A 24,424-nucleotide genomic window follows, 5' to 3' on the forward strand; every position below is an offset into this window, starting at 1 on the left:
AAGAGTCCAGAACAGATAGAATACCATAAAACTAGTTCATAATTTGCATAGAACTTCGTGGAATGCTTAAGCACCTACCTACCCTGATAACCCAATTCCCTAAGCTACTGGAGGAAAAAAGACTGATGCTTGGTTAAAGACTAAAACAGACTCTAGCTGGCCCAGGCAGGCTTTGTTTGTGTGTTGACAGCAGTCACTGTAAAGATATGAGGAGGGGTTCTGCCAGGCCTAAAATCAACAAAAGTGTGACCTAAGAGTCAAGAAAACATAATAAGCTATAAGAAATTACAGCACCAAAGGGAAAATTGCACAGTAGAAAACCTAGAGCTACAGGTATGTATGCAAAACTAATACTGGTTGCTTATTTCAACCTATTCCATTTCTGATTTCTTGCCACCCTCTTAACTAGTGCCAGACAAACACCTTCTTTGATTGTGGGACTTCATAATTTCCACTTTTACTTTTGCAGTCCATGCTTCTGAGTCACTGCTATGGATGTTATCTGCCTTGTTTTATAAATGTATGTGCCTTGTTGTGTTATTATACTCTAATTAATGTCATTAGACATTGAAGAAAGGATAGGAAGGGTTTACCTTATCTATTATATGCACCACAGCTGTAAGTTGCTCTTCTGTAGTTTCTGTAGCCACTTTGATATTCAGATTCTGAAGGATTCTCTGTAAAATAGTGTCATCAAGAGGCTGATGCAGTTGATCAATCAGTCCCCAAACTGGCAAGGAATCCAAATCTGAGACAATGGTGATATTAGATATACCATACACATCATCTACCCTGGCACCCCCTGTGGGATTAGAAAGCACAACCTGGAAACATTTAGGAAATGGGTTTAAAGATCCTGTCTCTGGAGTTAGGGTCACATCCAGAAATGCATTTCTTTGTCCGTGTTCAAAAGTTAATAAACCTTCAGATCTGGCAAAATCTTGTCCTGCCACAGCTGGAGATATGAAGGTCCGCCCAACAGGTTCAGGTTTTTGCAGCTCCTTGAAACAAACCGAAAGAGTTTTAGGTAACATAATGATAGACAAAATTGTTCAAAACACCTGCTGCAGAATACACTTTAAATGAATTAAAAAATGTGTAAAAAAGAAGTTCTCCTTCAAAAAGTAGTTATGAGTGATGAAACAATTACATTTAAAATAATTATCTCCCTGAATTAGTAATACATCAAATGTAGGAATAGAATTATATATATGGTCAATAGTAAAAAGGATCCAACTCCTTCTTTTCCAGAACAAAATCCGCAAAACTTTTCTGCATGAATAAATACTACAGAAATGTTAGCACATATGTGATTCCAGAAGGGTTGACATTAGACTATGACAAAAGCACAAAGTCCCTCACTTTAGGGTAGGGAAGAGCATTACACATACATAGTCTTGTTCTTTTTGTCACTTGCCATGATCTTGACATTTTATCTGTTAATTCTATAAACTTTCCTTAAGAGGAAGCTAACTTTCTGAGCTATTATTCAACTGTATTATTTTTCAAAAGTATATATTAATTTAATAAGTGCAGCTTGTAGCCTTATTCCTAAGTTGTGTTTCCTACTGAATAAAATGAGGATTTTTAGACCCCTTTTGAAAATATTTAGCTTTTATTACTAGAGCTTATCTATGAAATGAATCCGACATTTTCTGAGTTCACTGGAGAACTTGGTAAGCCACTGCAGCCTGTAACTGTTCGAAATTGCACTAGACACGATAACATCATCTGTGAAAATTCCAGGGAGGTGTTTCCTTTTGTGTATCCCTTCCCACTGAGAACAAGGAATGGAAATAAGCAATGATAAAAGCACTAGTGACAAGAACAATCTCTAAGAAACCTTTGTAGAAATGAGATAAACATCAGTTTCCAGTTACTGCCTTTCTGTCTGCTGTGGCCTCTTATTTTAAAGCTAGTAATAATACCAATAGTTTAGTATTTGGCCATGCACCCTCAAAACATAAATATGTCCAAAGAAGGTTGGTTATAAAAATTATAAATGCATAACAGACTACCCACTATATTTTAGCTTAAATATACACTGGGTAGTAGCAGTTTCTTTTCAGTTTAACAGCTAAATTATAGTGAATTCTTAGGTTGAATAAATGTGAAAATTTGTTACCACAAAATCTAATTGAAACACTGGCCAACTACTACATAATAAATGCATGGAAACACCCTGTAAACATTTGTGGTTAAAACAGATATGCATTCAATATAGAACAGAATGAAGAACCTCTTTTTTAAAAGGTAAGTACATAAAAAATATTGATTTTAGGCATAAAATAATAAATATTCAAAGTCGATCAGGCCAGGTACTACTCCGATGTGATGGTTAACGTGAAAGAATATCTCTTGAAGCCTGTGCCCTGATGCTGTATTCACAGATACTAAGGAAGTGGCACCAATCATGTTTTTGAAGATCTGGTAATGGAGAAAGTTCATCGGCTGCAATAATAATGAGTGAGGTATGCATTTAAGAGAAAAAAGTGTCAAGAGCTAGAAAAGTCTTGTACTACAGATGTAAACCTCTCAAAAATGAATGGGGATGATAAAATTTACAGTAATTTCACGAATACAAGCCGCACCAATTTGACTAAGATTTTGCTCCTAAACCGGAAATGCGGCTAATAATCAGGAGCGGCTGATACAACCTCAGAAGTGCCTGCCAGAGTGCTGAGCCAAGCAGCTGCAAAGTCGGCATTTTGCGATTGTTACAAATCGCTACTCTGTTGCACTGCGGGTGGAGCCTGGCTCCCTGTAGGCAGCACGGGGGGCGGGGAGAGAGGCGGGAGAGCTCTCTTTCCTCCTCTGCCACAGCCCAGGGGAGAGACGGGGGGGGGCCCGGCGCCGCCATTGCTGCGGCTCGGGGAGCCGACGGGAGCCCCGCGCTGCCATTGCTGCAGCCCAGGGAGGATGGGGGAAGCGCGCGCCGCCATTGCTGCGGCCCAGGGAGGGGGGGGAAGCGCGCGCCGCCATTACTGCGGCCCGGGGAGGGGGGGGAAGCGCGCGCCGCCATTGCTGCGGCCCAGGGAGGGGGGGGAAGCGCACGCCGCCATTGCTGCGGCTCAGGGAGCCGACAGGAGCCCCGCGCAAGACATTGCTGTGGCCTGGGGAGCCGACGGGAGCCCCGCACAGCCATTGCCGCGGCTCGGGGAGCCGACGGGGTGCTTTGTCCCCGCCCGCCGCCGCCGCGGCAGGAGCGGGGAAACTCCGTCCCTGCCCGCCGCCGGCACCACGGGCGCGGGAAAGCTCCGTCCCCGCCCGCCACCGCTGCCATAGGAGCAGGGGAAGCTCCGTCCCTGCCTGCCACCGCGGGGCAGCACCGACCCGGGGTGACCGAGCCCAGGGGCAGCGGCGGCCGGCCCCGAGCGGCAGCACCGTGTTGGGCCACCTGGCCCCGTCAGTGGCCCCTAGCAGGCCGAGCCTGCACAGCCTTAGCTCAGCCAGTAAACCCCGCCCTCCCGCGGTTCTGTTACTAATTGCACGTGGGTCCTCGCTGCGAACGACAAAGCGGCTTATATTCGGGTGTGGCTTATCTATGGACAAAAACCAAAATGTTTGCCAACACCCAGTGATGCGGCTTATACTCAGTGCGGCTTGTATTCGTGAATTTACTGTACTTTATAATGTGATATTTTCAATAAGAAGAACCATTCTTTTTGTTTAGGACTCCAAGAAAATTGAAATAATTTGATGAAACTTCTCTTTTTCTCTCTTTTCTTAAGTATGTTGTTGTAAGAGTCAGTCCCAAGATTGCCTGATTCTGCCTCACAATTATCGTCAGTGACTGGGACCCCCACCACTCGCTCTGGGCAGGAGCCGCTAAGTCTCTCTAAAGCAGATGCTCTAATGGACTGGGTTTGGTTGTGTGCTGAATTGTCACGGTGTGCTGCGCCCTAGCAAAGGTGCAGGCTGAACCATATTTTCTGCAGCTGAACAACAGGCCTCACTCACAATGGTCCATAAATCTCCCATCTTTTGGCCCGCGGCCCCACGCCTGAAAAATGACTATAAAATTATCACTCTCAGAAGAGACCTCTGAGACTTCTTTCTCCCCACGGATGGAAGACATCGCCGGATAACCCGAGGACATCCCATCTGTTGGTAGCTATTCCCCCTATTCACTCTCTTTCTCTCTCTCTCTCTGTCTCTCTGTCTCTCTGTCTCTGTCCCTCTGTCTCTTTCTCTTTCTCTGTCTCTCTCTGTCTCTCTCTCCCTCCCTACTTCATCATCTTTTTATCTCTCTCCTTCTCACCATTACCCCAAAACTGAATTGTTGGCCCTCAATAAATTGCTTTGCTGCTTGCTGCTGAACAAAACCTTGGTCTCTTGCTGTTGTCCTTTGCACCGCACGGTCGAACGAACCATCACGACCCCCGCTCAGGTTGTGCGGACCGTGACATTAATGATACTAACAAACTTGTGCTCTAGCAGAGCGAGTGTCCTGCTGTCTGGATGTTGTATACATATCCATCAAGATAAAAATTTAATTTCAGATGAAAAAGCCTCAAAAATTTAAGGCTCAAAAGAGTCCTAGAAAAAAGAAATAAATCTATTAGATGCCTGGCTGACCATAATCTTTGAGGCCACTGAAAGATATTGGTAAGAAAATTATTCTTGACAATGAATTGAGAAAAATGTCTTTTAATAATGGAAAAGCAAACAGCAATGCTTGACCGTGTTCTGAAAAAAAAGCTAATCACAGTCATATTTACTTCAAAAAATAACCAATTATTTAATTATAAAATTCATCATAAAGTCTATGATTCTACAAATGGTTTGGGTTGAAAAGAATCTCAAAGACCATCTAGTTCCAAAGCCCCTGCAGCAGACAGAGACAATTTTCACCAGACCAGTGGCTTAGAGCTCCATTGAACCTGGCCTTGAACACCTCCAGGGATGTGGCATCCACAACCTTCTCTTGTCAGTGCCTCACCACCCTCACAATAAAGAACTTCTTCCTGATATCCAATCAGAACCTACTGTCCTTCAGTTTTAAGCCATTCTCTCCTGTCTTGTCACTACGTCCCTTGCCAGAAGTCCCTCTCCAATCTTCATAAAGGCTTCCTTTAGGTTACAGTTGGGTCAGGCAAAAGACACCTCTTCTGGCTGAACAATCTCAATCCTTGCAGCATTTCCTCATAGCAGAGGTGCTACATCCCTCTGATAAATTGAGTGGCCTCATCTGGTCTTGCTCCAACATCTCAATGTCCTTCCTGTGCTGGGACCTCAGAGCTGGAGGCAGTTCTGCAGGTGGGGTCTCACCACAGTGAGAGGAGGGGCAGAAATCCTTCCCTCACCTTCTGGCCAAGCTGCTTTGGATTCAGCCCAGGACATGTTTGGCTTTCTAGGTTGGGAGTGTTCATGGCTGGCTCATGTCCAGCCCCTCACTAGCACCCCAAAGTCCTTCAGGGCAGGGCAGCTCTTGATCTGTTCATCCCCAGCCTGTACTGGGGGCAGGTGCAGCACTTTACACTTGGTCTTGTTACATCCCATGAGATTCCCAGGGCCCACTTCTTGAGCCTGTCCTGGCGCCTCTGGATAGCATCCCATCCTTCAGGAGTGTCAACTGCACCCCTCAGCTTGGTGTCTTCTGCAAATTTGCTAAGTGTACACCTGTAAGAGTCAGTCCGAAGATTGCCTGATTCTGCCTCACAATCATCATCAGTGACTGGGACCCCCATCACCTGCTCTGGGCAGGAGTCACGAAGTCTGGCCAAAGCGGATGCTCTAATGGACTGGGTTTGGTTGTGTGCTGAATTGTCACGGTGCGCTGCACCCTAGCAAGGTGCAGGCTGAATCGTAATTTCTGCAGCTGAACAACAGGCCTCACCCACAATGGTCCATAAATCTCCCCACCTTTTGGCAAGCAGCCCCGCACCTGGAAAATGACTATAAAATTATCACTCTCAGAAGAGACCTTTGAGACTTCTTTCTCCCCACGGATGGAAGATATCGCTGGATGATCTGAGAACGTCCCATCTGTTGGTAGCTATCCCCCCCCATTCTCTCTGTCTATCTGTCTCCCTAGATCTCTGTCTCCCTGTGTCTCCCTGTCTTTCTGTCTCCCTGTGTCTCCCTGTCTTTCTGTCTCCCTGTCTCCCTGTCTCTCTCTCTCTCTCTCTCTCTCTCTCCGTCACCCTTTATCTCTCTCCCTCTCACCATTACCCCAAAACTGAATTGTTGGCCCTCAATAAACTGCTTTGCTGCTTGTTGCTGAATGAAACCTTAGTCTCTTGCTGTTGTCCTTTGCACCCCGTGGTCAAAAGAACCATCACGACCCCCGCTTAGGTTGTGTGGTTGTGACAACACCTGATTCCTTTACCTATGCCATAAATGCAGACAGTAAATAACACATCTGTCCCAAAAACAGATTCCCTGAGGGACAACACTTGTCACTGATATCCATCAGGACTCTGAGCCATTGACTACAGCCCTCTGGATGTGACCATCCCGCCACTTTGTTATCAATCAAATAACAGTCCTTTCAAATCCAGCATTAAATTCATCTGTCTCCAGTTTAGAGAGAAGGATGTTTTGGAGGGACTGTGTCAAAGCCTTTACAGAATTTCAGATAAATGATATTGGTAGCCCTTGCCTTGTACACTGGGAGTCACCCCATCATAGAAGCCCATTAGTTTGGTCAGGCAGGACTTGCCATTGGTGAAGCTATGCTAGTCTCTCCAATCTCATACCTATCCTCCATGTGCCTTAAGACAGCTCCTAGGAGGATCTGTTCCATGATCTTCCCAGGTAGAGAGGTGAGGTTGACTGGTCTTCCTCTCTACCCCTCACTTTTAAAAGATGGGTATAGTAATACCCCTTTTCCAGTCACCACGGATTTCACCCGATTGTCAAGACTTTTCCAATAACAAGGGAGACTGCCTTAGCAACATCATCAACCAATTCCCTCAGGACTCTGGAACTCATCTCTTTGAGCCCCTTAGAGCTGTATACATTCAGTTTCCTCAGGTGGTCATGAACCTGACTTTCCCATACAGTGGGAGGGACTTGCTCCCCCATGCCCCATCCTGCTGTCCATCTGCCTCAGAGGTGTAGGAGAAAAGACTGGCAAAAAAGTTGTTGAGTCCATCAGCCTTTTGTTAATCTGTTGCTATCAGTTTTACAGCATTGCTTATCAGGGGGAAACACCTTCTCTTACCTTCCTTTTATAGTTAACATACCTCTAGAAGCCCTTCCTGTTATTTTTTGTGCCCCTTGCCAGGTTCACTTCCAGCTTCACCTTGGCCTTCCTTACACATTCATACTCTATCTCTGTTCTCTTGCTTCAACTGCCTGTGCATTTGCTTCTTCTCTAGTTTGACCAGCAGGTTCTGACCCAGCAATGCCAGTCTCCTGCCTTCATTGCCTGATTTCTTGCTCCTGGGGATTGCTAACTCCCATGTTCTGTGGTAGACTTTCCTGAAGTTCTGCCAGCTCTGTTCCACTCCCTTGTCCCTGAGGGCAGTCTCCCAGGGGAACCCCCTGACTACCTCCCTGAAGTATGGAAGTATGCCTTCCTAAAGGTCAGAAAAAAGATATAAAAATAAATTAAATAATAGTAAGTCTTACCTGCATACTGTAGCTAACCATTGTTGTTATTGATGTACTAGAATCTCTAAGAACTTGTAGACTGATTAAAGCTGTCTTCTTGTAAGCCACAACAAATCGAGATCCCACAGCAAAATACACTAAACCATGAGGAGCATCACTTTCCAGGACAGTTATAAAAGCAAATCTGGCACTGTTGTTCAAAGCAGCTCCTGTGCTTACAGCATACAGCTCAACAAAAATATAAGTTTCAAATTCTGGTACCTGTAAGTGAGGGATGATTTTCATATCGTTATAAGATCTACTAATAATTTCAGCTTTAAATAAATTATATATTACTTGTATGCACAGTGGATCACTTTAATAACACTTGCCACAAGCATGCTTCCTGAAATGCGCAGTAACTACAATAAAATATATCCTAAAAACAATACTGCAATGGGCATCACTCTGTCAGGCACAATAATCAAACACCAGATTCTCACGTGGAACTTACTGCATTAAAGTAACTACTTAAATAGTGCAGGCCTTGTAGCTGTAAATTTGACATAAATGACAGTAAAATCTCCAAGAGTGCCATTTTCCAGATGAGGGATTTACATAGATGTACAATTTATGGAGAATTTGCTCTTTTGTTTTCTTTTTACATTACAAAAAGACATGTACCTACCTACTCACTTTTGGAAAAACCTCAAGAAATTAGGTAAGCAATTTTGAAAATGCAATTAATTTGCATAATAACTCTCCTGAATTCAAGTACTGAACTCAGTTAAAGTTCTGAAAAACATTTTACATATAACCTTAGCATTTAAACACTAATATGTTTGTGCATGCTTTTACAAGAATAAATTCAGCAGATTTGCACAGTTAACTGAATTTATTGAAAATCTCAGAGTTTAGGCAATACTATTTGATAGACTTTTGTAATGTTTCACATATAGAGAAAAATGTCTGAAAATACATGCTGTGGAGCTTTGTTTCCTTATGGAAAATGAGGTAACAGTGTTAATTTTACAATATGACATATTGCCTTATCTTATATTTTGCACCTACAACACAAATGTAACATTTAAAAATAGACATACAATTACTAAAATTAAAAAAATCATTTGAAAGACTGTACCTATCGCATACACTTGTCAAGTAGCAAACTTGAAATAAAAGAAAAAATAAGTATATCTTTACAATGAAATAGTATTATAAAACAATGGTAATCATTGAAGCCAATTTTTTTTTTCTATTTTTAATTGAATTTGTATGGCCAGCTTTAGGTAGTGGTGGAACTACAGGGTGGCCTCTGTGAGAAGATGCCAGAAATTTTCCCCATGTCTAGCAGAGCCAATGTCAGACAGCTCCAGGATGGGTCTGCCACTGGCCACAGCTGAGCCAATCACAAATGGTGGTAACACCCCTACGACAACATATTTAAGAAGTAAAAACCTGTTATTATGCAGATGTAATTGTAGCCAGAGTAGAGTGGGGTGACAGAACATAAGAGGAAGAAGCCTGCAGACACAAAGGTCTGTGGAGAAGGTGCTCCAGGTGCCCAAGCTGTGATTTCCCTGCAGTCCATTGTCCAGTCCACGGTGAAATAGCTGTGCCCCTGCAGCCCATGGAGGTCCATAGGGATGGAGAGATCCACCTGCAGCCCACTGAGTAGCCCCATATTGGAGCAGGGGGATGCCTGAGAGCATGTTATGATCCCATGGGTGGCCCATACTTGAGAAGATTTCTAGCAGGGACCGGCAGACCAGGGAGAAAGAAGCCCAAACTGGAGCAGGCTTCCTGGTAAGACTTTTGACCAAGTGGGGGACCCACACTGGAGAAGCCTGTCCTTGAAGGACTTCACCCTATTGAAGGATGACCATGCTGCAGCAGTTTATGAAGAACTGCTGCCTGTGGGATGGACTCATGTTGAAGTTTCCCACTGGAGGGACCCCACGGTGGAGCATGGGAAAGACTCCTCTTCCTGAGCAGCAGCAGCAGAAACAATGTGTGATGAAATGAACATAACCCCCATTTCCCAACTCCATTTGCTGCTGGAGGGGAAGAGGTAGAGCTGAAAGGAGGGAGGGAAGTGCAGAAGGTGTTTTAAGGTCTTAGTTTACTTCTCATTATCCTGATCTGATTTCATTAGCAAAGAATTCATTTAATATCTCTAATTTGAGACTGTTTTGCCCATGATGGTGTTTAGTGAGTGATCTCTCCTGGTCCTTGACTCAACTCATGAACCCTTTGTTATATTTTCTCTGCCCTGACCAGCAGCAGAGAGAGTGATAGAGAGGCATCCAGCCAGGGTCAACCCACTAAATAAAATGCTTTGTGTTTCAGGTCTGAATTCTTGGAAATCCTACTTTAATTCTAGGATTTTTAGCTCATAAACCCAGTACTGCTGATGAAGTAAAACTTACAAAAGCTAGAATGTGTACTACAAAAATGTAAAGAATTATTTAATGTATTTTTTACTTCATCATTTTTTAATGAATATGCGACTAATTTAAAAGTTAACTTATGAAAGAAGAAATGGAAGAAGAATTAGGAAATATTTGGAGGGATAAATACCATATGATTTCAACTAAAATGTTAAGCAGTTCTCTAAATGAAATGTTCTTTACTAGTGACAACTACAATTAGACTGAATGATTAGATGAATAGGGAGCTTTAGCCTTCCATTAGCACTTGCTAGAATGGCACAGGCTTGTGTTTCATGTGGCACAACTGCATGTCTCTGCAGCTTCTGCACAGGTGTCATTAAATACTGATGTCACTTCTTTGGGCTAAAGTTTAATTTCAGTTTAAAAGTTTAATAATCTCAGTTTACTCAGTAAGGCAGCCTGTGCCCTATACAGCTATTCATTGGCTCTGTAATGTAAAAATAACATCTGAAGATGGAGAAGGAAAATGGCCTTCTTAGTGAACTAAGGGAATGTGTCCTATTTCCTAAATAGGAAATCCCTATTTCCCACTTACAGCATCTTGCAGTATTTTCTAAACTGTGTCAGAAAAAAACCATGGAAATCTTCTTATCATGTGATTTTCCACCACCCAGACCTCAGCTTTGCCACTAGCCCAGATGCAAGGGTAATTTCTCAGAAAATTTTAAACTCTCCAACTTTAAAAGAATGGCAAACATTAATCCTTCCTTTATGAAGGGATTACTCTAACCATTGCGTATTCACACTAAAATAGACTGAATACTGTGTGTTGTGTTAATATAATCGTGTCTGTATTTTAGAGTGCCAGCTGGGTCTCACATGACTGTTAGACTTAGGTAAATGCAATTTAGTGGATGATGGCTCCTAAATTGAATTAGGAGTATGTGAACAAGGTATATGTGACCAGTGACAGATTTTTAGACACTTGGAGATTCTTATACAGTTTTATGAGTTTTCCCAGATCACTGTGCTAGGAATATAAAATTACACACAAGTTAGACTGAAAGTTTTTTTTGTGCAATGACATATTACTTACAGAATTACTTACATATTCCTTACAGAATGTTTTGTATAAACCACCCTAAGAAATGCTTTGATAGATGAAAAACTCACTGGATGAAGGATAAGAGTATATAATGGAACATTTCATTGAAACAACTCCATTCTTTTTTCTTACTGCTGTACAAAAATGTAAGACCTGTAATTTACAGTAGTTTCACGAATACAAGCCGCACGGAGTATAAGCCGCACTTCCGGTGCCTCGACAATGTTGCTGTCTTTGTCAATAGATAAGCCGCACCCCGAATATTAGCCGCACTTTCGTTCGTAGCGAGAATCCGTGCGCAGCTTTCACAAATTGGCCAATTAGTAACAGGATCACGGCATAGTGGGTTTTACTGGCTCGGGGCGGGGCCAGGAAGGCTCGGCCCGCTCATGGTTGCCGACGGGACCGGCCGGGTGGTGCTGCAGCCGCCGCCGGGCTCACTGGCCCCCCCTCTCCCGTCAGCACTGCCTTGCCGCTGCGTTTACTCGCCCTGCCGGCGGGTCGGCCGCCCCGCCGCTGAGTTTACTTGCCCTGCCGGCGGGCCAGCCGCTGCCGCCGCTGCGAGGCACGCCGGCCGCCCCGCCGCTGCGTTTACTCGCCCTGCCGGCGGGCTAGCCGCTGCCGCCGCTGCCAGGCACGCCGGCTGCCCCACCGCTGAGTTTACTCGCCCTGCCGGCAGGCCAGCCGCTGCCGCCGCTGCCAGGCACGCCGGCCGCCCCGCGCCATGTTTGCTCGCCCGGCCGGCAGGGCTGCCGCCGCCGCCAGGCTCGCCGGCCGCCCCCTCCTGTCTGCACCGCTGCCGCGTTTGCTCGCCCTGGCCGGCACTGCAGGCCCCCGCACCGCCGGGCTCTCCCACACTGCTGGCCCCGATTCTGCTGGGCTTCCCCCACTGCCAGGCAGCCCCACCCACCAGCCTTCCTGCTTCTGCCATGCTCCCCTGCACTGCTAGCCCCAGTTCTCCCGGGCTCCCCCGCCCTGCTGGCCCGGGCTCTGCCGCCACCCCTGCCCCGCCCTGCTGGCTCAGGCTCAGCCGCCCACCCCCACACTGCAGGCCCCGCCTCTGCCAGGCTTTCCCACCTCAGCCGGGGCCGGCCGGGCTCCAGCTTGGCTTGGGGCTGCCGCGGGCTCTCACTTCCGTGTTGGCAGATTTTAGAATTTTGTTCATGTATAAGCCGCCCTCGAATATTAGCCGCACTTCCGGGTTTCCACCAAACTTTTGGTCAAATTGGTGCGGCTTGTATTTGTGAAATTACTGTACTGTTCAAACAAAATACTTATCTCCTTCCCAAATTTTTACCAGTCACAATGGAGGCAGTACAAGACTATACATAAACATGTTCCAGAGAAGCTGAACAGATATCAAGTTACTATCTTCAAAGTTAAGCCTCAGTTCCTCTGGATCAGAGGAGTTTTTTCATCTTGACAAATTGCAATTCAATGCTGTACATAAATGAGCAATAATTACTTACATGATCAGGTTTTATTTCAATGGAGATGTTACACATAGTTTGACCTGCCACACAGGTTGTGGCTCCCCGCACAGATACAAATTCATTCTCCAAGTTCACACCATCCTTCAGAAGGACAACAGCTGTTTTATTAAAGGTCACACGCCAGAAGATCATTACATCTTCAAAAGCCCTGTAAGCAAAAGAGAGGAGTATGCATGTACCAAAGGGCAGTACAACAGATTTAGGAAATATAAACCACAGATGTAAGATACATTTTATGTTATTATTCAAATTTTATCATTACGGAACAAACTGGTTTAAAATGAAAAAAATAGCTCTTTTAATTTAAATTTATTCCTCTAATGTCTATTTAGATTATTTAAAAAGGTAACAGAAGAGGAAAATAAAGCAATTATGGGAACCCAGATTCTTAATTTTTTTTTTTTTTCAGATAACACATGATTATCTGAATAAGAGACACTGGTGCTTCGAAAGCAGGGATGTGCACAAGTATTTCCGTTAATACTATAGTAACCATTGGTCTGGAAAGCCAGGTAGAATTTGTCTTTCCTGTAAATGTAAGGAACTTACCATACTTAAGCATATTTTAAAAAAATACACATAAATGTACACTATATATACATATGTGTGTGCTAATTAAGAAAAAAGTGAAGACTTAAGCATACTGATACATAATTTCTTAACTGCTCCTTGTAGTATTCATACCTACTTACATTACACAGAGATGTGAGAATTGGAATTACACCTTTAGCAAATACTTTATCTTAAGCAAAACCTTCACACTTGCAGACTTACAGTATAAAACGGTAAGCATTTGAGTTTTTTTCCTGTTTCTGCTTCATACCAATAAAGTGACAGACCCAAATATATTCACAATTTAAATCCCTGTTGCCAAAATCTGTGAAGCTATTAAAGGAGCTGAAAGGGAAACATTTATATAAAATCCTGTGATGAAAATCTCTTCCACTAACAGTAGCTCCTGTGATTCAAGAGAACGTATTACAGTATGGGAAGAGCACTGGAATCTGCTGTTGCCTGCACCTGTTTGGCTGCCGTGCGACAGTCAGCAGCACCTCTCTGTTTTCTGAGTCTTCATCAAGTATCAGGCCACTTTGTACTTCTGGAATGAATCCCAAAATGCCATTCTGGAGATCACTTCCTGTGTAAAAAATAGTCCATGAAAGTAGTAAGCAAGAAAGGCGAGCTGAGAGTAAATTATACTTTTAATATGCGCAACTGCTAAAACCCAGTCAGGTATCAAAAGCATGCTGCAAAGTACTCTTTAGGGAAAACTCAATTCTCTCAATATTTCTATTCTTCATTTACACTCTAGAATTTCAAATTTGGAATTTAACATTTCTAAATTTTATTTCAAACAGTAGAATAATAACAACTACTTTTGAAAGTAAACTCCTTATGAGAAGTGGAACCATTTTTCCATGTAAGCTTGTATTTTCAGCAGCATTCAATAAACTGACTGACTTCTATTGTCCTGACTGTTCTAAAGACCTTGACTTCAAGAGACTAGGTGTTACAGCAATCTCCAGAACAATCTCAAAAGCCTTGCTACTAATGCCCTTATGAGATAATTATTCCAGCCACATTTATCATAAATCCTAAACCAGTCTGTCTTGAACAGAAATGGGCCTCAACATATAAAGTAGATAATGTGATAAAGATGAGCTTCCAGTGATGTAAATTAAGCTTTCTTATTTATCATACCATGATGTTGTTGAACCCATCAATTTTCCCAGATGATTACATTAGCTTTTCTCTTGCACCTTTAATTCTATGTGTGGAACTAGTAAGCTGCAAAACACCACATTTTTCTCAGGGGGAATGCAAGTAACTTCAGAAAAATAGCAGTGGAAGATACAAATTCCTAGCATTAATGAGGGGAAACTAATGTCTTTACAGTGCTCAATCAATTCTTGCTTCTAAAGGATTTCTCCTTGCAGGTTGTGATGGCCTTACTCTTGAATTGAAAGGCAATCTACTTCCACCACAGCGTTTATTTAAAGTCAATATATATAATAAGAATAACAGAAACTGTGTGTTGCTTATGTGCATGCACAAGTATTTAACCTATGGTATTTATCTATACACTTAAATGCAGGTACATGCTTCAACTCTTCTCCTCAATGAATTGTCTCATGTTCCAATTTTATGGACACTTCCTACTATGGGTATAACTCCAGCAAATTCATACACTTCCATGGTATTCAATACAATCTCAAATTCCAACCTGTGCCTATATATGTTCTTCTGCAGTTAACGTGCACACCCAGAGAACTGGTTACTTCCATGGCAAATTTTAGAGACAATGCACATGAAGAGAACGTGTTTCATATAATCTCTTTTTGTATATAATCTTGGTTGCTTCCTACACTCATCCAGCAGCACAGTTAAATCCTAGTTCTCAATACCCACACTGATTTCTTATGACTATCTAAATACAGAAAACTTTCAGTAATGTTGGACCTTGCTTTCTTGGTTAGACTAAACTGAGTTAGCATAAAATTTGTTCCAATGCAAAACTTTTTTCTAAAATTTGATCTATATTGCAGGTTAGATTGGTTTATATTCGGATGGTAAGCCCAACAAACACCTAAAAGCCAGGAGAAATTGGAGTTCTGACATCACTTTCTCACAGTAGCACAGTGACTGAAAGAAATACTCTTCCTTAGTGACTAAGTATGCTAATTCCCGTCCTCCCCAGAAGCAGAGCATGACTACACTGCAGGTATGAACTGCATAGTAGCAAAGAATGAAAACAGAAACTATTTCTTCTACTTTGTGCAAACTCCATCCATTATAAAAGTGAAAGACTTAACTTAAACATACTAAGTATGTGAAATACATCTGACAGAGTGCCAACATAATAAGGTTAAAAGGGCCCTTAAAGTCTCTAGTCCAATACCATTCTCAAAGCTGAATTATTTCTGAAACCAGACCAGATGGCTGAGAGTTTTGGAGCTTGAAAAATTCCAGGGATGAAGAGAGACCACACAATCTCCCCAGGCAACCTGTGCCCCTGGTTGTTTGTATTCAATAGAAAAAAAATATCAGGCTAAATCTCATTTCAATGTATACTCACTATCTCCCATCAAGCACTGCTGCCATAATGCATTTTTAAATACTGGATCAGTAAATATTTATGTCTCTCCTCTTTTAGGTCTCAGTAGGAGCTATGTCTTCCTGTATTCAAATGCCCCATGACATTTTCTTTTACAAAATCATGCTTCATAGATTAAGTTAGGAAAAGGAAAAAAAAGAACAAGTAAAAGAAAAAGTAAAAGAAGGTTAAAGCATTATGGATCTTGAGAAAGCAAAGTACCTGAAGAGACAAAATACAAATCATCCAATCTTCAGAAACAAATCAAGCAAAAAAAAATGCAGTGATCTTTTTGTGCCATAAACTGTCAAGAAGTGGCCAGTATTTACAGTTAGACAAAATTTTTTGTTCTAAATGAAGCACTACAGTACTCTGAGAAAGGGTCATTTGTACAAAACTGAGAACAAACAATGGAATCCCAGCAGTTCTATAATAGGTTCCTCTCGGACACTTCCATTTTCATGCCATAAGTTAATTGATGACCCTTCTCATAGTCACACATCTACTGAGATTAGAATCTCACGTCCCAGGAAGAAGGGTTGGAACAAGGAAGACAGCAAAAAAACAAATGAGCCTGCAATCCGACTCCATCTCCAACACAAACATTATGCTCAGCTTTCTTCCTTCATCAAGGACAAGAACAGAGATAGGCAGCACCTATAGACGTATTTTGAGTTACAATGCTTTGTGCATTAGATGCTTCCTCTGATTTGGAAAACATTAGATTTGGGAATAGAACACCCTGCTTATTATCAAATAGAATTCCAATTTTACATGAAAATTGCTATGAGAACATATAGTTATTTACTGTTATTTAATTCAAATATATTTACTCATCTTCTGGAGGAAATAATATTACCTGAAATAATTACTGTTGCAAAAGCAGCAAATCCATGTTCATCCCTTCCTTCCACAATCTGAGCTCCATATTCAGGATTTGAGAGGAAAACATAAAATAATTCTTGTCCTTCAGGCTCATCGTCATCAAAAATTTTTATGGACACCTGGCATTCACTTTCTCCATCCAATAAAGTCAGAGACATTGTCTGCTCTTCAAAATCTTCTCCTTCTGTTGCCCATGTGAAGTTTGATCTTCCATAAACATTTCCAAAAGGATACAAATCTATTCCACTCTGTGCACTCACTCGCCCAAAGGTTTTAACAGTTATTTTAATATGACCAGTAAATCCCTTGGTTCTTCTGATCTGAAGCACCGCTGTGTTGGAGGTATTGCTGTTTGTATCTTCTTCAACATAAATAAACTCTGGCCCCAAGCTTAGTATTCCATGATGAATATCATTAGCCAGGATATTAACTGTTGCAACACTAAAAGCTGGATTCAAATGTGGACTCCAGTCAAGGTTCACAGGTTGAACATCCAGAGTTTCCACAGAAGTCAAATTTACAAAAAAAAATTCTTGTATTTCAGACACAGTGTCATTAATTATTGATATTTCTATCACTGCATTTGTCTGAAAATGTAAAAATATAAGCTCTCCATTGTAGATGGGTATATAGTCTTCTAGTGGTTTGGCACTTCCAGGAATGGTCTGATATGTCAGTTTAGTGAGATTACTTTGAAAACCAAATAATCTTTGAACACATAGTCTGACCACCTGAACATCTTCTTCAACTGAAACTGATCTTGAGTTAAGATCAAACTGGAAGATCCCCATTGGCTCAATTTTAGCTATTGTAAATCCTGATCTGAAACAGAAACAGTATCACATTGAGAGAGGAAATACGAATAATGAAAAGCAGAACAATCAAGCATAATTTTCATTGGGCAATCAATGATGGTTGCAAGAAAGTGGATTAAAAAAAGTGCAACAGTAGAGGGAAGAAATAGAAACCACACAAAGTAAGACATAAACAGGTTCCCTAAAAAATGCATTTTCAATGCTTAAGCAGTCCTCGACAGGATTAATCCTAAGTCAGGGCAGGATACTGAGTAAATTATAAATAAAATATGGTCTTCCTGAGAAAATGGAGAGGCAAAGGAAAGTACGTCTTCCTACAGGAGACATAATACAGGAATATAATATAGCCACTACAAGTAATACTAGTTTTAAACACTGAACAAACCTCCTGTACCTAGGGAAAGCTATGAAGTAGAGAGATGCTAGCAGGTTTTAGCCAGAAGATAGAGAAGGACAGAAAGTTATTTTAAAATATACAGAAAGGTTTTGAAATACTGTCTCTTTACAATATTACTCAAAATACTATTTTTCCAGAGTTGAATCTTATAATTAAAATCAATTTAAGCTTTATTTTCTTCATATTAAATATATCCCCTTCTTATTATAAAATATTAGACTGACTCTGCTAAATCTTGCTAAATCTCCTTTTCTCTAGAACAAAACCATTACTCAGTGCCAGAAGCTACCAAATGGCACAATCACAGTGAGTGGATTTGGCTACCAGATGAGACTTTTCCACCACTTAGGAAGCCCAAAACCTTCCAAGTTGTTGTGAGCTTTACGTCTTGTGGGATGCAGTCTTAAGTTTTCTAGGAAGGGTTATTCTCATACACTCAAGGTATTTGACTCGTGAAGTAAACATGTGCTTGAGGTACTCGAGCCCATAGGAGAGAAAAACCTAGGAGAAAGGGTCAGTTTGAGGAATTTAGGTATCTGGTTCCCTCCTCACTTCCTTCACTTTTGCCAGTGCAATTTTAACATGGTGAACCCAATACCTTTCTCCATATGGTGTCACTGTATGCTCATTTTGTTAAACACCTTCATCTTCAATATGGAAGAGTGAAAATAGTTTGAAGAACAGATAACAATTCAAGTGAGATTAAAAATTACATTGAATGTAATGTTTTAAGTTTTCAGAATAAAAAGGGGACTTAATATAAATCAGGCATTTTTAGAGCATGTCTTATTTAATTTTATTTATTTTAAATAATGTTTGTCATCTAAGATGTTCTAAATATGCATTTTTAGGGACACTGAAAATTGACAGTTTATTTCATTCTTCTTCCTGGTTAAAACTGTTGATCTTGGTTCTTCAACCTAACTGTCTTTCCTAACTGTCTCCATAATTCCCTAGACACATTCTAGGCATCTCTGATCCCAATGCCAGGAAACAGACTAGAAGAAAAGCTTCAGTTCCAGGCAGATCAGATCTGCAGTACTGACATTTGTTTCCATATGAGTCAAGACAGAAATTTATTGAAAAAGGAACTAAAATTTGCTAGCTACGTACAATTTAATATGGATTCGTATGAGGTATATGCCTCTATACATATAATTCTTACAGCATTAGTGCAACCCAAAAGTGTAGGTAATATCCTTACCTCAGGCGAGCTCCACCAGATGCATTGCTGTGCACTGTTGTTAAAGTGATGGCAAATGTCTCGGGTTTGTTTAGGCTTGGAGTCGCCTGAAATGAAATCACTTTACTTTCCTCCCCAGAGGAAAATATAACATTACCTGGAAAGAGAATGACTGAGAGAGTCAAAATCACTAAACAGGAATTCTCTTTTTACCTGGAAATCCACTTTAGTCACAATTCCACTCTAATGAGGTGAAGAAATCTTCATTATAAGGGTCTCTCCTATAAAAAGCTGTCCTTCGGGGGCATAGCATTGTGTTTATGAAGAAAAGTTGGGTTTTTTCTCATAAAGTAAATGTGTCCCTTACAGATAAAAATTGGATCACATTATTTCATTCTGATGACTCATCATTAATAAAGGAAAAATGAAGAGGTACAAATAACTAAAAGGTGGTATCATCACTTATGCAACTATCATAGCTGTTGTCCTTGTAGCTGTACATAACTTGTTGCAGCAATTACTCACCAAATGGAGGAGTAATGTGGCCTAGTTTAACAGAGTCAGCGACTAGGTCTGGTGGGCATCCTGAAATCCAGCTAACTATTACAGAGCCATAAACTCCTCTTCTGGTTATGACAGCATGACCTGTCCCTGCTACAATGTTTGTAAGTCGTAATATCACAGATTCAAAGCCAACCTGGGGAAACATAGTAGATTTTATCAGAAAATGGAATAAAAATGGACAATAGCATACATGAAAGCATAGTACTTTTTGTAAAATGGGTATCTTACAATAAAAATGCATGAATATAGATAAATATATCTATATGTCTATAGATACATGTATCTATAGACACATGAATATCCATATTTCCTTCACAGCTCTTTAGTAATACTTGAAAATTTTAGATTTCTGGCAATTAGAGTGCAGGGAAAAGAAACAAGTATGACACTGTTTTCAGTTTGCTTCAGTACTGAAAAAAGTGAATACAGCAATCTGTGTCACTTGATTAGAAGAAAAATAAATCAAGCTTGTCCTCAGTGCTCACAGACAATAACTGTACTACTCTCTCTCTCTCCCCTATATATATATGTATATATATATATATATGTGTATATATATATGTATATATATATTTGTACACACATATAATTAGGTCTAAAATAAGTTACTAATGTGTAACTGTATCCACTGTGTCCAGTAAAAATTAAGTTGTTCCCCCACGACACTCTTCACAAAATTATTGCTGCACTGTGATCTACTTTTCTTTTTCCCTAAGCAGCAAATAGGAGAGAAGACACTTTGCATGTTACAAAAATAATGATAAATGGATATATGGTAGTATAGGTATATAATAACCTTTCTGTAAACAGTGTATACAGAAAGACTATTTTACTTATGATTCACTGTAAATTAAAAACCAGAACAATGCTTCAAGATAACTAGAATCATTAAGTGAAAACTTCAATAAAATTTAAGAGTTAAAACCTCTTCATGCCTTTACCTGGCATAAAAAAGAGAATGGTAGCACATATACAATATCAAAGTTGGTAAGTTATCTTTTCTCACTCTCATACAAAATAGACAAATGGAAAATCTATCACTCAATGATGACCAAATTTACTGACAAGTGCATTAACACCCAGCATATATTCCATCTCTTTTTGCACGTAATACTGAATACCTGCTTTGGGGTTGCTGTATTTAGATGAACATCCATATTTACTTATTTTCCTTTAAGCCTTAGTCTTTTAAGTCCCCTTTCATGTAAATATTTACACCACTTACATTTTATAGATAAAGAGGCCTTTTCTAACTGTATTAAAACATTTCTAAAAGAATTTGTATCAGAAAAAAGAACAACATAGAGCACAAATAATAAAAAAAAATCTCTTCTGTCATGTTGATTACAATGAAAGCGTCACTGGGTTCTTATAAAAGGTATCCTCGGTAGTACCTTTCTTCTGTGGTAGAAACATGACACCACAACCAGGCTACTGACCTGTGAATTGGCAGCTTCCTCAGGAATAAGCAGCACTGCAGACTTTGCTATTCCTAATATTTTAGGCACGTCCTTGGCACTTCCTCTAACCAGGCTTACATTAGTCAGTTCCAGAGTAAAATTCAAGCCCAAAAAAATGAATGCCTTTGAGAGAGAGAATTTAATTTAAAAGGTAAAAATTTAACTCCACTTAAAACATGTTATCCAACAGTTCAAATAATTAACAAAATAATTAAATTAAATAACCGATAATAATTTAAATAATTAAAGAACAGATTTTGTTTGATTACATACAAAGCAACATTTTCAAGACAAGTGTTTTGTTGATTATGTTTCTCAAAGAATTACAGTTAAAGCTATCAATATTGTGAAGTTAATATGCTAGCAGTTTGCTGGAATGTGAGTTTGTAAAGCAACTACTGCCTTTTAAGGATGTGTATCTGACACGTTGGCCTTAGTTTGATTTTAATCCTTAGGATTAAAAATATTTAAGATGGTTGTAAGAGCATGTAAGAGTGGATGTAAAACTGTGACAATAATGACAAACAGCAAGGAAACACAGAAGACTGCAGGTACATTTATCTTCTTCTTCATTGGTCACAAATGATAGATCACTATTTACAATCCAAATGAAACCTAAGAAAATATTTGCATACATATAATAATAAGCTATTGAACTGATAGTAGCACAAAACAACAATGTAAGGAAACATTAAATATTTAAACATATGCATAGCAGTAATTTTGCAATTACTATCAGAAAATGTGGTTTCAAATCCAGTTCTACTTGATAAAGAGGAAATTCCTAACAGCAAAACTCTCTTTTCTGCTTCTTCACAATCGATACTAGTGAGAGTTTTGTATCTTCTTTGTATTGTGATGAAACAAATGGAAACAACAGACATCATGAAAGCTAAAAAAGTAATACACACCTGGTTGCTTATTGGCACTCTTTTTACTCCAAAACCGGTACCATCCTTTATTATGAGGAATCCCACCTCATTCTCGGGTTCAATTAGTGCTTTGCCATGAAGGGATATGACACGGTACTCTACTATCACTTCTCCAAATGCCCCAGCATGCCGAGTTACATTAATCTGAACATATCGGTCCAGGGATTTTTCTACCAATACTGACTGCTGATCGGAGTACAGTGCAAACACTCCATAAGGATCGTCATTTTCAAACACTGTGATCTTTGAAATTCCTTTCTCATGGTCTAAATCTGCTCCACCTTCCACTGAAATCAGCTGTACCTCATAGTTTTCATCCAGTTCTGGAACATCATCAGGTAACAGGTAGATAATTATCTCAGCTGTACTCTGCTGGTCCGCAATGACAACAGATCCCTCGGTCTCAAGAAAGTCACCTGTGATGTCAGATTCACTACATATTTGCCAGTAAACCTGAAATTAGTATAGAAAAAGGAAAACATAAAATAAATAAAAATTACCTCAAAAATCAGAAAGTTGCATATTCAGGATTCTGTATCGACAGGATATAGTATAGACCACTTTTAAATGGGTAAAATAAAAATTGTTTTGAGTATGCATAGGAAGAATGTCCTACCACACAGACTATCTTTCAAAAGAGTGTGTTATTTCTTAACAATGCTATGAATATAAATATATCCCTTGTCTAATTTCAGAAGACTTATGTAAAACTATGTGGAATTTATGAACATTTTTCAAAAATTATTTCTATTTTCACATTAAAACACCCTTACTATTTTTTCTGTTTTCAATATTCCTCACATGAGAAAGGAATGAAGAACTCTCATTAAACACAGATGTTTCTATTAACTGATCAATTTATTTTAAATTAAACAAGTCCCCATTAAAATGCTGACTTCTAAACAACTTTAGGTAAAAAAACAACATGCATGATGGTTCAGAAAAATCTGATTCTGTCTAAAAAAATAAAGTGTGATGATATCAAAGACAACTCTCTATGAAAGTACTGTCTCTTCTATGCTCCCATGAAAAGCAAATGGGGAGAGAAAGTGAGAGTGGAAAGCAGTGCAGCAGTACTGTTTTTCTTTTATTTCCCCTGACCAGGGAAGACTGAATTTTACTCTCCAAACCACAAGTACTAGGGCTAAGCCCTTCCTAAACTCAGCCTAAAAGGCAACATTTTAAAAAATTTAATTTGAGAAACAAGGAATTGGAAGGCACCGAATGAGATATTTTTCCATACATTGACACTGAGGATGATTTCAGCATTATATTCTTTATTAGGAAAAGAGTGAGAATACCGTTATGTTCCCCAGAATGCCTTGAATTCGTCTGACAAACAGTGCAATACTTTGTGGTCCTTCATCTCCTGAGGGCTCGGAATAGTTACTCTCAGTTAATGATTCAGGAGCAAACTGTACAATTCCATTGGGATCACCAAATTTCTCTATCTGTAAAAAGACAAACAAACATTCAAAAAACTAAAACTGTAACGTGAGTTGTGTTCTTGTTCAAACTACTGAGATTTTCACTGCTGGATGCTACAAGGGCATACATCTGTTAGTACCAAAAACAGCAGAGAAAGTTTTGAATGTCCCTTTTTCAATTTTCAGTTCCCCTGTCCAAGAAGGAAAAGAGCAGAGTTTTATTCCAAATGCTGCATCTGAATATTTTGCTTCTAGAGCAGGAAATCTCAGGCACCATGAGCTACTATACAGAAACTCTTCTAACACTACAAGGTTGCAAAATCAGCTCTATGGGAAAGAGAGTTCACCCACATCTATCTGCAGATACCATTAGCTGCAACAAGAATTTGAGGTAGCCTGGCTTCATGAAGTGGACTGTGTAAATAAGAGCTAATTCCATCAACACCTTGCCAATCAGATAATAAAATCAAAGCACAATTTCTTGAAGAGATTTTTTGAGGGCTCCTTATAGCAGTTTTATAAATATTTCCTTAGTTACAGTATGCCTAGAGCACTGATTTGTCTTTGATAACTCTCAAAAATATCTGCATTTCTCTTGCACTGTGAGAAGTCATCTGAAGTCAAGAGTGATAATGTCCAACTTGCAACTGCTGAGGGGTCAGAGCATGGTGCTGTGTGGGCATGTCCAGATCACTACTATCTACCACGCACACATGATGGTTGGTGCCAGCCAAGCAGACCAGCCTGGAGAGTTTGTCCATTGTGGGAGATCAGACAGCTACAGAAGCTGAGCAGGGTAGTGCTGCAGACTTTTTGGCCCTAGTACAGTGAAAACCATGAGCGAGATAAACTCAAGGCAAGAACAGAAGTGAAGAGGTTATATTCTGTCACTCTGACTCTCTGATCTGACCACTCTGACAGGAAGATGTAACAAGGATTTTGCTGGTGAAAGCAATAACAAGGACACTACTAGCATAAGAAGGATTACGGAGAAGATTGTGTTTCTAAAGGGGATCAGGACAAAGGGGTCTGAGTGGAAAATTTTGCACGAACATAGTGACCTATAAATACTGGTAAACTGCTGTAATAAACTAGTTTTGCTTTGCTGGCATAGCACAGTTGGTGTCTGTCAATCCC

The 24,424-nt window shown here is 40.3% G+C and overlaps 1 protein-coding gene across 15 annotated transcripts in view; it reads right to left on the minus strand.

Annotated features, from left to right (window-relative positions):
* Positions 1 to 24,424, minus strand: part of ADGRV1 (adhesion G protein-coupled receptor V1) — a 320,555-nt gene that overhangs the window by 172,182 nt on the left and 123,949 nt on the right. For 14 of the 15 annotated variants that reach the window (XM_033086930.1, XM_033086929.1, XM_033086928.1 and 11 more), the window contains 10 exons: positions 23,162 to 23,311; positions 21,840 to 22,313; positions 20,908 to 21,051; positions 19,430 to 19,601; positions 18,926 to 19,061; positions 16,484 to 17,331; positions 13,551 to 13,668; positions 12,507 to 12,678; positions 7,579 to 7,821; positions 594 to 1,001 (listed from right to left, as the gene is read on the minus strand). In XM_033086930.1, coding sequence (XP_032942821.1) covers positions 594 to 1,001; positions 7,579 to 7,821; positions 12,507 to 12,678; positions 13,551 to 13,668; positions 16,484 to 17,331; positions 18,926 to 19,061; positions 19,430 to 19,601; positions 20,908 to 21,051; positions 21,840 to 22,313; positions 23,162 to 23,311 — 2,865 coding nt within the window. The remainder of the gene's footprint in view (positions 1 to 593; positions 1,002 to 7,578; positions 7,822 to 12,506; positions 12,679 to 13,550; positions 13,669 to 16,483; positions 17,332 to 18,925; positions 19,062 to 19,429; positions 19,602 to 20,907; positions 21,052 to 21,839; positions 22,314 to 23,161; positions 23,312 to 24,424) is intronic. The other variant, XM_033086936.1, reaches the window with a different exon arrangement.

Source organism: Catharus ustulatus, unplaced genomic scaffold, assembly GCF_009819885.2.
Source record: "Catharus ustulatus isolate bCatUst1 unplaced genomic scaffold, bCatUst1.pri.v2 scaffold_74_arrow_ctg1, whole genome shotgun sequence".
Taxonomy (NCBI): domain Eukaryota; kingdom Metazoa; phylum Chordata; class Aves; order Passeriformes; family Turdidae; genus Catharus; species Catharus ustulatus.